General features: G+C 48.9%; 1 protein-coding gene across 2 annotated transcripts in view; it reads right to left on the minus strand.

Annotated features, from left to right (window-relative positions):
• Positions 1 to 12,760: 12,760 nt before the first annotated feature.
• GRIK4 (glutamate ionotropic receptor kainate type subunit 4) overlaps positions 12,761 to 16,293 on the minus strand; it is a 204,722-nt gene continuing 201,189 nt past the window's right edge. For both annotated transcript variants that reach the window (XM_059488214.1, XM_059488215.1), the window contains 2 exons: positions 14,478 to 14,596; positions 12,761 to 13,514 (listed from right to left, as the gene is read on the minus strand). In XM_059488214.1, coding sequence (XP_059344197.1) covers positions 13,149 to 13,514; positions 14,478 to 14,596 — 485 coding nt within the window. In that variant the 3' untranslated portion in view covers positions 12,761 to 13,148. The remainder of the gene's footprint in view (positions 13,515 to 14,477; positions 14,597 to 16,293) is intronic.

The raw sequence follows: 16,293 nt of genomic DNA on the forward strand, positions 1-16,293 counted from the left end.
CAGAGGTGCCCAGACCTATTAGCAGCAGGAAAACACAGCTGCACTGTCTGCCATGCCCTCTCCTCTCCTCTCCTCTCCTCTCCTCTCCTCTCCTCTCCTCTCCTCTCCTCTCCTCTCCTCTCCTCTCCTCTCCTCTCCTCTCCTCTCCTCTCCTCGCACAGAGCATTTTCTTCAGGACCACAGTGCAGAAAACCTTGCCTGATGCCAGAGTTATGCAGATTCACATCCCTGCTGCACATCCTGTGGCAAATTCACCCCTGTGAGAGGCTCAGGGCTGCCCAGGTGTCCCAGCTCACAGCACACAGATCAGCACCAGCGCTGCTGTGTGTCACCCTGCCAGCCCCACTCTTGTCGGGGAAGATGAAACAGGAAAGCCTTATCAATATCATTGCCTGGCAAAAGATTTTGAGAATATGGAAACCATAAGCGAGATTGAAATGAAAGCAAGCTTTGAGATCCCTCAGTCACTGAACAACTGGAAAACAATGGTGTGGCTGGCTGAAGGTGATCCCCTTTTGATGGAACAACACCCTCTGCTTGCAGACAGGCCCAAGGGTCAGGGCAGACCCTACAGCTTGGCAGAAGGGGCCCAAAGAGGAGTTTTTAGGGTTTAAAATGTAACAGAGCATAGTAATGTGGTTTAACTCTCCTTACAAGATTAAATATAAAGTTGTACACAAACAAATTAGAGATCATGGCAAGCAAGTGGATGAAGGGGACACAGGCTCTGGGGCTCTGAGCAGGCTGCAGGCCTGGCCTTGCTTTCTAAGGCTTGATGAGGAAAGAGCTTGTTTAAAATGTAACACAGTGTGGTAATGTAATGATTCTTGTAGGCTGTATGTAAACGCTGTAGGATTTGTATCTTGTACTAGATTGGTTAGTGAGAAACAGAATATTCAGCATAGAAGAAGATTTATGGTATTGTAATGGGAATCTCACTCTCTTACCCTTTTACTCTCTTACCCTCTCATCCTCTCTTCCCTCAGGCCTGCTCTGAGCTGTGCCTGGCAGCTCCCAGCAGGGCCCTGCACTTGGCCCTTTGCAATAAACCCCAAATTCCAAGACCAGAAGAAGATTTTTTTGTATTGTAACAGGAACCTCACCCTCTGATCCTCTCTTTTACTCTCTCATTCTCTCTTTGTCACGCTCTTTATCTCTCTCTCCCTCTTTGGGGCCTGCTCTGGGAGAGAGCAGCAGCTCCCAGCAGAGCCCTGCACCCACATCCTTTGCAATAAACCCCAAGTTCCAAAAGGTCCCTGCACCCAGGCCCTTTGCAATAAACCCCAAATTCAAAGTCCTGGCTGCAGAGATCTCCTGTCTCCATCCATCCCCACCATCCTACCCCCCGATGCTCCAACACACTCCCCTCCCTCCTCTCTTTTTTGGCTTTCTTTCAGCAGCAGCCCCAAGCTGAAATCCATTTCCTGGGCCTGTTTGCCCTTTAACAGACGGAAACCCACCTGGGTGTTCTCCCCTTTTACCCTGTTGACACAACACTGGGTTTATTCTGCTCCTGGGCAGGCCAGCACAGCTGAACATTTCCTTGCTAACACTCCCTAAAAAAAACCTTCTCTCCCCTGCTCTGAAGGGCTCATTTGGTCCTTTCAATACATTCCAGGCAGAGCTTTGTCTGCACTTGGTTTCCTTCCCCCTCAGCTCCTCGGATCTGTTTCAGGGAGATAAAGAATTCCATTGCTTGCAGAGGCCACACTCTTTCCCTCACAATCCTCGTGGTTTCTTTTTGCACAGCTCACCTGGGCTATTCAGTTGCTAGAAGGCAGACAGAGCAGACTTGAGCTGGTAACTGGCACCACAGTCTGATTGGAAACACATTTCAGGGGCTGCTTTCTATAATTACAGATGGGCTGGATAGAGCAGAGACGCCTGTGTTAACCTCCACTGGGTCAGAGCTGCAAGTGTGAGAAACCTGTACCCCTGGCTGGCTTCTGAGCCCGTTTCCACGGAGCCTGGGCAGGCCAGGGAATTGTTAACACAATAAAATCTCCCCCCTCCGGGGAGAAATTTGAATTCAGCCCAAGCTAACCCAGATCCTGAGTGCTTATCACGCTGCTGTCTCATTGTTCGGGTTTGATGGGTGCCCATCTCGTCCTCCCTGGCACACAGGTATCCTCTTGCCCGAGCTTTCAGCAGCCCTGGCCCTTCCCTGGCAGGCTGCCCTCTTTCCCACAGCTGCTTGCCCAGGGTTAAACAGGCCATGGGAACTGGGAGAACTGGGATCAGCTCATCCTTCCTCCTGCCGGGCTGTGCAGGGGATGCCAACAGTGATCCCTCACACCCCACTGACCTGTGTGAGGTGACAGAGCCACCAAATGCCAGTTATTTTCATATTTTTAGGGCTGGACCTGATTAAATTCAAGTGAAACATCCTCAATATCTGAAAATAATCCCATTCCAAGCCTTCCCTCTAATGCACCACAAATTAATGTCACCCACAAATGTCACTGAAACCAGCATGGAAAACATTTCCAGCTGATGGCTGAAAGGAGAACACTGAACATTTCCAGCTGATGGATGAAAGGAGAACACTGAACATTTCCAGCTGATGGAAATGTTTTTTTCCCACAGCTGCTTGCCCAGGGTTAAACAGGCCATGGGAACTGGGAGAACTGGGATCAGCTCATCCTTCCTCCTGCCGGGCTGTGCAGGGGATGCCAACAGTGATCCCTCACACCCCACTGACCTGTGTGAGGTGACAGAGCCACCAAATCCCAGTTATTTTCATATTTTTAGAGCTGGACCTGATTAAACTCAAGCAAAATATCCTCAATATCTGAAAATAATTCCATTCCAAGCCTTCCTTCTAATGCACCACAAATTAATGTCACAAATGTCACTGGGGGCACTTACCAGGGTCTGAGTTGCATAAACAGAGGCCAGAAGGGAATCACATCCAGAATAAAAGCCACAAACTCCCCTAATTTCACTGCCATTTGGTCTGAAAGGCAAAAAAACCCATCCCATGTATTCCTGAAAAATCACCTGAGATGGAGAATCAAACCCAGGCTGTGAAAAATCAAAGAGTTAATTACTCACTGTGCTAATGAAAAAAAAAAAAACAAAAAAAAAAAAAACAACAAAAACCAGGCTTTATTCTAGTTAGTGTGAGGCATCTAAACCCAATTAATTCCCAGCTCACACTAATAATGCTCTAAAGGTCTCACTGCACACAGAGCAGGAGTGTCACTGCCACACTCAGGGACACCGAGGTCACAGAACTGCCCTGGGTCACACACAGAGATAATGGCACAGCAGAGCAAGCAGCATCTTTTGCACTGTGCTGCTTATCAGAATATTTCTCCCTATATTAAAAACAGCAGAGGTTTTAGGGGAGGGCAGGGGAGAGGATTTAAACCATGCAATTTTCTATTTCTTTTTCTGTAGCTTTTTGATCCTTTCACTTTTGGGTCTAGCAAATGCAACTTTCTTCATCCTTGGAGATTATTCTTCAATTCCTCAAAGAGGCTTCAATTTTCTCACAAATCTCTCTTCCTTTCACTTAATTTAAACATTTATGGCCAATTCCATGATTTAATAATGAGAAATAAAATTGGAGATTTACTAAGTGTGGAGAGAAGACCTTTCATTCCAGCTGGGGATTAAGAAGGGAGTTAAAGGTGTGAGCCCTGCCAGCCTGACCTGAGCTCCAGGAGAGCCCAGTCCTGAGGGATTCTGAGCATTCCCTGCTCCCACCCAAACCAGGGAATGTGGGAATGTTCCTCACTCAGGGTTTGCAGGGGTCCCAGGATGAGGGAGGAGATGAGAATTTTGACTTTCTGTTTCAGAAGGCTGATTTATTATGATATATATGATATTAAAATAAAATTATATATTAGAACTATACTAAAAGAATAGAAGAAAATATTTCATCAAAAAGCTAGCAAGGAAAAGAAAGGAATGATAATAAAATCTTGTGACTGACCAGAGTCTCAACACAGCTGGGCTTGTGATTGGCCATCAAGTAGAAACAACTCACATGGATCAATCAAAGATGAACCTGTTGCATCCACAGCAGCAGATAATTATTGTTTTTCTTTTCCTCTGAGGCTTCTTAGCTTCTCAAGAGAAAAAAAATTCTTTTTCAGAAAATATGTTTGTGCCGAGGGAATGCTGAGCACACTGCAGATTTGGCCCCTGAAGACTGAAGCAAGCCCATAAATCCACAGCAGAGCTGTTTCAGAGATATTTTGCTAATAACTTTGGAGCCTGGCTTCATTTAGCAGCAGTGGCAGCTGATCAGGTCCAAGCTGCTCGTGGCCCCAGCATTAATTTAAGGTAACTGTTCACTGGGATCTTTGGTTCTGCACAGATGCTCCCCAAATCACTTCCTCAGTCTCTGTCAATTATCCAAGACTAATGCACCTTGAAGTTACCTTTTAGAGCAAACATTTCTCCGTGGCCATAACTCTCAAATATTATCAGTGGCCCAAAGATGGGGACAATGCAGCTTTCACTTTCAGAAATTGAGGCTGTGCGTTCAAATGGAGAAATCAGAAATAAATCAGAAATAAATCAGCGGCGGCCGAGCCCCAGGATCTATTGCATTTTCATAATTTGGCAATTGCTAGGCATGCTCAGAGGACCAAATGGACCTTGAGCTTTTTATGCAGTTGATTTCATTTTCTGGATGGCTACAATTAGATAAAGGCAGCTTTCTCAGGTACTGCTGCAAATGAAGTCTGGCAGATCAAATCTCCCCCTCTCGGGGCCACACTGGCTCAGCTGGCTGCTGCCACCCCTTCTAGCACCGTGGGGACCTTTTGGGTGCTCAGGGCAGGATGCAGCTGCCCTGATGTGCTTGGGAGACCCCCAAACTTGTCAGGGCCCAGGACATCCCTCTGAGACACTGCCAGGGGGCTCAGAGACCCTGGCACAGAGCCCAAAATGCCCCCGTGGGTTTGATTATGACCCCTGGAAAAAAATACCAACCTTAGATGAAGATCAGCAGGCCACAACAGTTTAAGTAGAATAATAGTGAAGTTATCACGGGGTGGAAAAGTAGACTTTGGGGTTTTTAGAATGGGGGTTCAGAGGGGAAGATGGAGGGATCTGGGCATGTCCAGCCTTTCTCCTTCTTCTTCTTGGCCTCCATCTTCTGCTGTGATGGTGGCACTTTAGGATTGGTTTAGAGTAGAAGCTCACTGTCTAACACAGGTGAGAGATATTGGGAATTGTAAATATTGCATGTATAGTTTTTAGTATAAAAGGCAACACCACCCTGGGGCAGGCAGAGTGCCTCTGTCTGTCTTGCTGAACGGACCTCGGCAGGACAGGAGAAAGAATTTTATAGATAAGGTACAATAAACAACCTTGAGACCGAGAAATGAAGAGTTCTGACTCCTTCTTCAAGTGCTGGGCTGGGAAAAGAGACTTTGGAACTTTTCTCAGGGTCACTGTTAGCAGTGAGAGACCCTGACACAAACTCAGGTGTGCCCTGATCTGCCAGCTCTGTGATCCCTCAGTGTGGCATCCTCACATTTGGAAGTGCCAGGCCCTCACTGACCCAGCCTGGGCACAGATCATGCTCAGAGCCCTTCCCCAGCCAGCTCTGGATCTGTCCCTGCCGTGGCACCCACCTGCTGCAGACACAGCTCATCTCAGGCCACAATATCCATCCTGTTCACTCAGACACAAAGGGCTCCAGCAGGCACAAATGAGGCCAGACATGGAAAAGGCTGAGCCTCCCTCTGCCAAATGTCCAGGATCTGCAGCTCTGATGAGACAGAGAGGTGCCACTGCTGTCTGATTTTGGAATGGGGCTTTGGCTGGGAGAACAGCACAGAACAGAGCTAGAAGCTGTCTCTTCCCATCTTCTGTGCAACAACTCCATTGCAGATCTGGATCCCACTTGGAGAACGATGCTGGCTGCGTCTGTGGGCTGCCAGAATTGATAATAATTAACCATTAATGTTGGCAAACACTTGGCAAATCTCCACCCGCTCTTAGAGCCCTCTGCAAACAGGCACAGAATAAACCTTGCCAGTCCTACTCATTAATCCAGAGATTTCCCTCCACTTCTATTCTCTGACAGGGTGTTCAGCAAACAGGGTGAGACTGGGAAATACCTATTTTACAGAGTGACATTTCCAAAGCCCTAACAGGCATTGCTGGTGCATCAAGAGTGAAAATTTGTGGCCTCCAGCCCTGCCCCATCCTTCCTCTGCCTGCCAAGGCTTCATCCTTATCTCACTGGCAAGAAAGTCCAAGCAGGAAAGGGATGCAGGCTCAGCCCAGTGTGTCATGGATCAGCAAACTGGTGGGGAGATAGCTCTGCTCCTGTCCTCGCTGCTGGGACACAGCAGAAAATAACCCAGAAATAGCCCTGAGCAAAGCCCTGAGCACGGGCTGCTGTGACAGCAGCTTCTCCTGTCCCTGCCATGCCTCAGTGGCATTTTTGCCACCCAGCTTTGCCATCCTTGCTGCTGCTTTCTGACAGCTCCTTGTGGATGTGATCTTGTCCAAAACAAACCTAAAAACAGCAGGTTTCACTGCAAAATAGTGATGTTCCCTTGAAATACAGTGCTTAATGGAGGAATTAGAATGAAATAGGTTGGTCAGAGTAAAAAATTAGATCTTCTAACACAGCAGATTTCCCCCTCAAAGCCATTCCCTGATATATATCATAAAATAATAAGTCAGAAGGCTGATTTATTATTTTATGATATACATTATATTAAAAGTTTTCCACTCAAGCCCCAGCTCCAGACAGAAATATCCATCCATTTGCCCCAGCGACAGTGTGCCAGGGCCATTGGAAATGGCCAGCAGAGAAACCTTCCTGACAGAGGAGAACAGTGTGGCTCCCAAAACCCCAGAGCAAGGACGTTTGGTGGCTTTCTGCTCATGTCTCGCTGCCTCCCATGTCATGACCTTCATTTCAGCTGAGGGCTCAGGATGCAGAGCAGTTGTTCAATAAAACCAGAAGTTGTGTTCTCACCTCCCTGCTCCAGTTTAGCTCAGCCAGCAGCAATCAGAGCATCCTCCCTGGCTGGGCTCGGGAACACTCAGGAGCATTTGCTCTGGAAGAACAATCACTCCGAGGCTTGCAGCTCAGACATCTCAGTGCCTGTGTGGGAATGAAAAGTTCTTTCTTCTTTTCCTCCCCTGGTTCTTTCCCCTCATTTGTGTTCGTTTCTGGCTTTGAAAGGAAATTGCTTTAAGTCTCAGCTCAGCAAGAGCTGCAAAGCCAGAGGAACATTCCCTGGCAGTTCAGGCAAAAGCCAGGCTGAAATCTTTATTTCTGAGACTGAGCAACATGAGGAGAAGTGTTTGGGGATGAAGAGCAAAGGGAGAGGTGCTTGGAAGGCAGAGTGTCCCTGCCCATGGAAAGGGGATGGAACCAGGTCCTTTAAGGTCCCTCCCAACCAAAACCAGCTGGGATTCAGTGATACAGGGAAATGTGGAAGAGATTTGAAAAAATATGTATCTAAACTGCCTTTTCCTCACCAATATCAGTGAAAATCCCACTTACCCCACAAAGAACCTGCCAGGAATGTCCCTTTTCCCTGCCTTTACACCCCAACAGACATTTTGTGTCCCTTGCACCCTAAACTCAACGCATCAAACACTGCAAACAACAGCCAGGATTTGTCTCCACACATTGATCAAAGCCCAGAAAACCACTCCAAACCACAAGAAATGTTAGGCCTTTCCCCTGTAACAGAGCCTTATTTATCACAGTGGAAAGGGTACTTTGGAGAGGCAAATGGCCAACTAGTGCCTTTGATACATGGAGATGCTTCAAGATAGGTATGATATAGAAAACCTCAGCAGAGATATGTCCCAGCTAATCTGACAGTTATCTCTTTTACAGCCAACTACTGTCATTTCAGTCTTTGAGAGCTGCCAGCTCTGCTGATAACTGCAGACCTCGACACAGCAGAGGAGAAAGCCTTTGTTAATTAAGCTCCCTTCATTTTCATGCTGCTCTGGCCCTGGCAGGGCTCTCAGGGAGCTGCTGCTGCTGTGTGAACCTTTGTGCTGGGGATGCAGTGCCACACGTCCCCCCCTCAGCCAGATCCTCACCCTGCAGCTGGAATCATCCCTGGGATGAAATGCCACCAACCAGACCCATAAATCACCTGGAACACAGCAGATTCCCCCCTTAGAGGGGAAGAAAAAAAACCAAAAAAACTGCCCTGAAGGATGCATAAACCTGCCCATTGTCCTGATTTTCCCAGTGTGGTGTCAGGTTCCAGGGGAGCCTATTTATACTGAATTCATGAGAGCCACTTTGTGCCCAGGAGAGTTCAGCTCCATCCTTTCAATCAGTTAGTGGCCATCAGACACTAATGGTGTTTCTGGAACTGTGGGTGCTTTATGCTCTGTTCTGCAGGGGTTTGGGCTCACTGAGCTGTGCTCAGCCCCTCACTCCAGGCAAATGTGATGTTCCCTCACTCTTAGATCCTCAGCAGACTTGCAAGTGCCACATGTGAGCCCAAAGTTACTTCATAGAGCAGACACTAAGCCTTTAGTGGCCCAGACTTACATTTTACTACTTCTGGGGGCAGTTTGCCTGATTCTGCCCTCATTTGCCCCAGTTCTCTCTGCCTGATGCTGCCCTCATTGCCCTGCAGTGGTGCCTCCCTCTCCTCCTGATGGCCACTGTTGTTTCCCCCTCTATCCAAAGCCAGGGCAAGAAATTCCATCCCCTTCCCTGGACGAACAAGTGAAGCAGAAGAAACACCCATCCTGCAGGTAATTAACTGCAGAGCTAAATGAAACTAAAGTGTTGGAGGGGCTTTGATCACTCATACATATTTTCACAGCCCAGTTGTGACAGCTTCACCTCAAACCAACCCATTTTTGCTCATTTGCCTTTATAAAAAATTAGAAACCTCCTTAGGACCCAGTCAGCCTCCACTGAACAGTTCCCACCCACAGGTCTCTCCTTTTTTACCACCAGAGCCATCACCAAGAACCATCCAAACCAGTTGCCCACATTCCTGTGTCGATCCCAGTTTCCCAGTTGCCTGCCACTTCCCAGGCATTCTCACCCCTTCTAGAACTCCAAATCTGCAAAATAAGCTGTTCCCTGTGGATCTTCCTCCACCTTTTGCGTCACTTACCTGGTGAGGCACTTGGACAGAAGCAGGGAAGGTTTCTGCAGCTGTGGAATGGTTAAAAAGATCCCTGCCTCAGGACCACTGAGGGCTCAGTGTCTGCTCTATAATTTATAGCTCAGCATCTCTCTTCCCAAGGTTTTGTGCTCACAGAACAACCCTTTTCTATTTCATGTACACGGCTCAGCTCAGGAAATGCCCCCAGCTTAGCCCAGGCCTTGTTAATACCTTCACCCATGCAACCTCAGGGGAGAAAACAGCTTTTTATCGTTAGGTGAAAATGGAACTGCCTGGAAAAAACAACACAGACACGGGGTTTAGCCCACGAGCAGAGATCCCAGGCCTTTGAGTTAGGAAGCTGCCAGGCTGCTGTGGAGTGAGCCAGGGCTGGAGAATTGGCTGTCAGGGCAGGGAGAGACGTGAGCCTAAAACAGAGGGGAGCAGGAGGCTCAGACACGCTGGTTCGAGGGGGATAAAGCAAAGTATTCCATTTTAATTGATCTAATCTTTGGCTCCCGGTGGAATTTGCAGAGATAGCTTACTAGAATTACCCGGGGTTTATCAGGAGACAGCAATACTGGGAAAGTGCCTTTTGCAAGGCAAACTACTCCAGATCTTGAACTGCATTAGCATTGGGGCTGGCTGAGCACAAGAGCCCCACAATGGCTTCAAAGATGAGAGGGAAGGAAAAAAAATAAAAAGCTGGGGAGAGAGGGAATATGTGAGATGTAAACCCATCTGGGCACAGAAATGTGTGTGAGCACAAACCCAGCACATGCATAATGCTGCCTGCTCCCTCCAGGGTGGGACTGGGAGGATTTAGCAGGGAGCAGAAAATACAGGACAGAGGCACATTAGAAAAGGCATCTCAATGACAGCAGCTTTTATCCTCCTTGTCTGAGGTCCGTCCCTGCTCTGAGTGCAAAACCTCTGAATATTAAAAAAAAAGGAAAAAAAACAACATTAAAAAGAGAGGAGGGCAAGAGGGACATGAAACAAATCTCTTTAAAATACAGACCCAGATATAAAATACCATGTGGGTGGAGCAAGCTAACAGGAGAGATAAAAACCAGGTGCTTTCTCATCATTTTTTTTGCCTTGACATCCTCTGTCTGAGCAGATGACTGCAAGATCTTTGGAGATGCAGAATAATGTCTAGCTCTGTCAAGATTTCTCTTTATTCAATGCGGGGAAGCAGTGAAAAAAAACATCAGGTCTGATAAATGATTCATGGAGCCTTTTCTTCTGCTAATCTGTAAATAAATTTTAAAAAGCAGCTTCCTTTTGATGAATATATTCTGCAGCTCGTAGAAACATGTTGGCCTTTAAGCACAACACAGGCGCTCTCAGATGTCTCTAGTGCTGCTGTCAGGACTCTGAAAGCCCTGCCTGGCTCCTTGCAGGTCTGGATGGAGTTTTACTGACTTTCCCCAGCTGGGGATCTGCCTCTCCAACCCCATGGCATGGGGGGAGCCTTGCCTTATCTCACTGCTCAGTTTATGTCAGGGAGAGGGGATATCCTGTGGATTTACAGATGTGAATGACAGGAAGGACCTCTGTGAGCATCTCGTACAACATCCTAAAAACACAAGCTCTAAATCCTCTTCTTTCTGCCTGTTTTACTGTCACTGGGAGAAGAGCTTCCCTTCACACCTTGCTGGGAACAACAGAATGGCCCTGCTGTGCCACGACAGCCCACATCCCATTCATTCCCTGTGCATCCTCCTCAGAAACATCGTGGAATCATCAGAACAGCCCTGCTGTACCCATCACCATGGATCAAACCCCATTCCCTGTGCATCCTCCTCAGAAACATCGTGGAATCATCAGAACAACCCTGCTGTACCCATCACCATGGATCAAACCCCATTCCCTGTGCATCCTCCTCAGAAACATCTGCTGTACCCTACTGGAGCCATCACCACAGATCATACCCCATTCCCTGTGCATTCTCAGAAACAACATGGAACCATCATGGATTCCCTGCCCATCCTCCTCAGAAACACCATGGAATCATCAGAATAACCCTGCTGTGCCCATCACCATGGTCCACACCCCATTCCCTGCCCATCCTCCTTAGAAACATCATGGAATCATGAGAACAACCCTGCTGTGCCCATCACCATGGTCCACACCCCATTCTCTGCCCATCCTCCTTAGAAACATCATGGAATCATCACAACGAACTTGCTGTACCCATCACTATGGTCCACACACCATTCCCTGCTCATCCTACTCAGAAACATCTGCTGGAATCATGAGAACAACCCTGCTGTGCCCATCATCATGTATCACACTCTATTTCCTCCCCATTCTCCTCAGAAACATCTTGGAATCATCAGAACAACCCTGCTGTGCCCATCACCACGGTCCACACCCCATTCTCTGCCCATTCTCCTCAGAAACATCTACTGGCATCACCCTGGATTCACCCTTGGGCAGCTCCAGCCCCCAGCTATGGGAAAGGTGGAGCTGCATCCCTGCTCACCCTGCTGTCAGTTCTGAGTTCTCTCCTCCCTCATCACCAGGTATTTGGGCTTTTTTTTTTTTAAATTGACCTTTAATTTTAACTCCTGTTTTCCATTCAGCTACAGCAGGGCTGTGGACACTGTCAGGGAGCAGAGACCTTCAACAGCCAAAGCACCTCTTGCCTGTCAGGTTGCTGGGTTTCTCCCTGAGCAACCAAACTGTCTCACAACTTTCCTGACTCTGAACAGGGAAGGAAAGAGGAAAAAAAAAAAAGAGCATGATTATACAAGGACATCTTTTATTTAAGTACATTCAAGACAAAAAGAAAAGAAAACAATTCAAGAACAGGATGTACCTTCACTCGAGGCTTTATCTCCCCTGCCCCTCTCCATTGTCATCTCTTTCCTTTTACGACCAGAAATTGCATAGAATTTGTTTTTTCAATCAGAAAATTAAATTTGCCAGTGTAAACCCCACATCTGTACCAAGCAGAGGGTGAGCTGCTGCTGTTTCTAGGGAAGTCACTATTTTCCTTACACGAGATCCCGGGCTAATGATTTTCTCAAATGCTGTGTGGCTGGAATTCACCCTGGAAGCTGAGGGTGCTCCATGGGGTCATGGATTTGGGAACTCCTGAGCCTGGGGCAGAGCTCAGAGTCACTTCAGGAGCGTGCAGAGCACAGCCAGGGACACTTTGGGGGTCCCAACACCTCCTCCCTTGGCTGGTGGGGATGGGCAGCCCCCCCAGTGCTCCCCACTCACCTCCCTCAAAAGGCTCCTCTCCACCCCATCCCAAGAATAGAAAGGAAAAGGAAAAAAAAAGCAAAAAGTAACCCCAGAATGAAACAAAAGACACAGAACCCCTGAAATTCCAGGCGTTTCAAGGCCTCTTTGAGTTCATTGTGTTTGTTGGCTGTTTTTTGGCATTTTAATATATATATTTATATATATCTATGTATAGATATATTTCTCTATATATGTAATTTCAACAACTCCTCAGATGGACTTCCAGCAAAGGCTGCTTCTCACAGGGAGCGTGTCCCATCCCATCCTCCCCTTCCCCCTTCAACCCACCTGCCACCCTCGGAAAAGGAAGAAGAATTCAGCACCTGGTGCCTTGGAGACTGGGTCCTGACATACCCAAATTAAACAAAAAAACCCCAAAATATTGACTCCTCCCTTCCCACAGCCACAGCAAATAAAAAGTCCCCCCTTTCTTACTGGGAGAACATCCCCCAGTAAGTGATGGAGAGGCAGCGCCACCGTCCTTTCTCTGCCCTTGGAGGGGAGAGTTCCAGGAACCCCTCCTTGAACCCTGGGTGGGCAATTCCTGCTACACCAGCCACCCACCACATCCCTCCATCCCAGAGACAACCTCTGGACAGCCACCAGCCTGAGGACCTCCCCCCTGCCCCGCCAGGCCGCGGTGGACACCAAAACCACAACCAGCCCTCGGTGTCCACGCCACGATCCACCTCGCTCTGGAGAAGCCGGGTAACTGCTATTGATTTAAAAACGAGTTGACATTGTACAAGTCCGTGTTCTGTAAAATGGAACAGGACCCTCTCGTCCCCACCCCGACGCCCCCTCGGCCTGGCGCTACTCGGGCCCGCTGCTGTTGGTGGCCTTGTCCCACTCCAGGCTCTCCTCGCTGCGCGCCGGCGACCCCGCGGCCGGCCGCGCCCGCAGCCCCTGGAAGCGGCGGCACTCGGGGCACACGCGGATGTGGGTGCAGCCCCGGGCCACCAGGGCAGCCTCCTGTGCCAGTCTTTGTGCCAGGGGGTCTGGCTCGCCCCCGCTGCACAGCTTGCCGTTGCTGAGCGTGGTGGTGCTGCGGGCTCGGCGCTCCTCGGGCGCCGCGGGGCGAGTCCGAACCACCGCCCCTCGCCTCCGACGGGGGTGGAAACTGTCCTTGCACAGGATGATGTTGCGCAGCTCCGTCACCATCTCTTGGCACACCGACACCTGGGGGGGAGAACAGAGCTGGGCTGCTCACCTGAGTGAGATCTGAGTGCCTCGGGGGTTCTGGGTCCTCTGTGGGGTACAACGGAGCTGGGCTGCTCACCTGAGTGAGCTCTGGGTGCCTCAGGGGCCTGGAGTGGTGAGGGCTTGGAGTCCTGACCTACCCAAGCTCACCTGAGCAAACTCTGAGTGCCTCAGGGGCTCTGGGTCCTGGAGTCATGAGGGCTTGGAGTCTTTGATCACCTGAGTGAACTCTGAGTCCTTCAGGAGCCTGGAGTGATGAGAGTTTGGAGTCCTGACATATCCAAGCTCTGAGTCCCTCAGGAGCCTGGACTGATGGGGGTTTGGAGTCCTGACATACCCAAGCTCACCTGAGTGAGCTCTGAGTCCCTCAGGGGCTCTGGGTCCTGCAGTCATGAGGGCATGGAGTGACCTGGAATAGTGGGAGGTGTCCCTGACCATGGCAAGGGGTGGAACTGGATAAGCTATAAGGTCCCTTCCAACCCAGTCTGTTTTAACATTCCATGATGTGATTCTGACCCCAAATTTTTATGGACTCAGTGCTGCTGGCTTTCAACTCCAATGCTCAGAATCTACACTTGATTTAACCCAACTCTGCCTCTCATCTGCCTCTGTGTTCTTCATCCCCAGATCAGCACAGGATCCAAACCTGCTACAGGTAGAAATCCCATCCCCAGGAAAGGTACAGATACCTGGATGTTGTACACGTCTTTGATCCCTTTGAAAGCCCCTCAGAGCATCTCTACAGCCCTTGGAGCATCTCTACAGCCTCACTCTGGGTAGGAGTGCATTAGAAGCTCATGGATTTTATACCCTGCCCAAAGGACCAAGCCTGTTCCTGGGTTTGAGCTGTCCTGGCTGGGATTGCTCCTCAGCCTGGGTGCATCACACCCCACAGACAGCAATAAACTCATCCTGTCCCCTCAGGACACTCCCAGCTCCTACCTCCGACTGTTCAGAGTGTCGAAGGCTCCACAAAAATTCCAGCATTGCCATAAAAATTGCTACGATTAAGCCGCAAATGAGCACCACGAAGATTCCACCAATGTTCTCCATCCCCAAGCCTGAAATAAAGCAGGAGAGACACTCTGGAGAGGCAGACACGTCATAAATCTCAAGTATCACTGCACAGAAGCCCCAGGCTTTGCTGTTTTGTTGGCATTGTGGATGCCCAGCCAGGGACCAAAAGCACAGAGCCAGCAGTGTCCTATTAATAGCTGCCTGCATGACTCAGAGGGCCCAAGTGAGTGACTTGCAATAACTGCAGGATCGAAGATGCCTGCTCAGAAATGATGATTTTGCAGATAAACACCCAGAACGTTGGAGGGAAAGCACAAAGCAATTTGTGGACAAACTGAAAACAGGAGGGGGAAAAACGCGGGATCAAAGGGGCACATTAATCCCTGCAAATTATTCACCGAGCTCCAGTGGCTTTGAACTTGAAAAGGAAGAGGAGCAAGGTTGTTAAAGAAGAGAGATAAAGGAGACAGGGAGGGCTTAAAAGGAAGCTGGCAGCAGGAAAAGCTCCTTTGATTGCATCACAAAGTGCTGCAGGAAAATTATTCCGGACTGCAGTGGGGAAGGAGAGGCTCCAAACAAGAGCAGGGTACTCTGTCACTACAGGGTGACAAAATGGGGTCCCTGCCACCCTGGGGAACCTGGCTGTGGGTTGGCTGTCTCTGCCCAGCCCCCCTGGCCCATGAGGAGGGAACAGCCCCTTCCATGGACAGCTCATCCCACCTCCCCTGCTCAACTTGCTTCCTATGGGATGACCACCAAACCTACCCAGCCTGCATTCCAGAAAGTTCCACCAGCTGAAAGAAAATCCATCCCTTAAAAATCTGAGCTTTACATGTGCTGAGGTCATCTCTTCACTTGCCACCACAGCCCTGGTCCCCAAAACTGTGCCTCCATCTGTCTGTGAGATGAGCTGACCTCAACATTTGGGATATGGTTCCTGTCTCCTGTGTTTGGTTTGGGTCTCTGATTGGACTGATTACTAAAAAACATGTGCTCTGCCCTGGCTTGGCTGTGTGAGGCCATTACTCAACCAGAACATCTATAAAACTCTTCCTCTCCCTCCTGTAGCATTAAATCAAAGTGTAAGAATAGATGATTTATTGACTTGATCTCGGCATGGCTTTTAGACATAAAACCTCACCAAAATCCTTGTAAATCGCTGACCTGTTTTGTTCTAAAACTTAGCAGGTCACATTTCTGCCTCCTCCTCCATCATTCTTTTGGCACCACCCCCAAAGCAATGCAGGGAGTCTGTAAATCAGAGACTTTTGCAGAGGTGTTTCTACAGCAATGGCAAGGCAGATAAAACAGCCCAGAATCACAATTCAGACCCAAAGCTAAAGGCCATCCTCTCCCCTCTGCAGCTCACAATGTGAATTTAGGGTTTGTACCTCTCTACACATCCTCCTATCATTTTGTCTGGGTGCCACCTCAGGTACCCAAGCTCACTGAGAGATATTTCCTTTTTCCATGCAGTTACAGCCTTCCTCATCTCCATGGCATAGGGAACAAACCAGCAGAAACAACTTGCCCAGGGTCACAGATTGTGCTGGTTAGTGCCAGACACAGCCCAGCTTCTCCTTCCAAAGCCATCTCAAAACAGCCCCCAGCCTAGATTCCACCTAGAGCTGCCTTTGGCATAGTCCAGGGAGAAAATAAACCCTTCCACCTTCAAAAGTAACTCATTTAATAGCAATAACCTGATGTCTTACACCTTCAGCCTGGAGATGAATAACTGGGG

This window comes from Ammospiza nelsoni, chromosome 24 (assembly GCF_027579445.1).
Source record: "Ammospiza nelsoni isolate bAmmNel1 chromosome 24, bAmmNel1.pri, whole genome shotgun sequence".
In the NCBI taxonomy this organism is placed as follows: Eukaryota; Metazoa; Chordata; class Aves; order Passeriformes; family Passerellidae; genus Ammospiza; species Ammospiza nelsoni.